Below are 711 nucleotides of genomic sequence, written 5' to 3' on the forward strand. Positions count from 1 at the left end.
TTCTGTTTGCAGCACTGGAACGACGAGCCAGCCCCGACTCTAACAACAATTTAGTTCTACCGTTGCACAGACAGATCTCACTGCTGATCAGCTGTGATCCGCTAACTCACAACCTTCTGCTTTCTGTTCAAAATACCAGCACAAAAAGGGAAGTCAGTAAGTTCACACTTGGGAGTACGACACACTTCTCAGGCAATGAATTCATGTACTGAGGTAAAGAGGGGAATGGCCTTGAACAGAAGCTGTGACTGAATTTAATTCATACCTGGAAAGAATGTTTTGAGTGTGAAACAAAGTAGCTGCTAACAGAGCTGATGAAGACTAAGTTATTGGCTGTCAGGCACACAATACCCAAAGTTTCCATTAGCATAGCAGCATCTGCTTATCTTACCTGGCCACTGTTGAAAACACCCACTGCTCTTTCTCATTTATTGATGGTTTGAGATTGTGATACTGCAACTACAGCTTTGCGCACAAGTCTTGGCAAGATGCGCGAGTGACCCGGCATTCAAACAGGTATCGGGAAAAGTGGATTTGAGACTCATACAGATAAATTCTTACTGTGTAAGGTCCATTTCCTTCAGCTTCCCCACTTCTTGCTTGTGTTTTTCTTGGAATTCCTTTGCGGCTTCTTCCTACAACAGGACAGCACAACACATGCATTAAGTTTGAAGTGCAACAGTGACCTTGTAAAGCAAGGAAAACACCTTT

General features: G+C 43.5%; 1 protein-coding gene across 3 annotated transcripts in view; it reads right to left on the minus strand.

Annotated features, from left to right (window-relative positions):
- The window catches only part of NAT10 (N-acetyltransferase 10), a 44,057-nt gene that overhangs the window by 25,159 nt on the left and 18,187 nt on the right, over positions 1–711 (minus strand). For all 3 annotated transcript variants that reach the window (XM_035892630.1, XM_035892629.1, XM_009637054.2), the window contains exon 25: positions 562–635. In XM_035892630.1, coding sequence (XP_035748523.1) covers positions 562–635 — 74 coding nt within the window. The remainder of the gene's footprint in view (positions 1–561; positions 636–711) is intronic.

The sequence above is a fragment of the Egretta garzetta genome, unplaced genomic scaffold, assembly GCF_000687185.1.
Source record: "Egretta garzetta isolate BGI_Z169 unplaced genomic scaffold, ASM68718v1 scaffold454, whole genome shotgun sequence".
NCBI classification, from domain to species: Eukaryota; Metazoa; Chordata; class Aves; order Pelecaniformes; family Ardeidae; genus Egretta; species Egretta garzetta.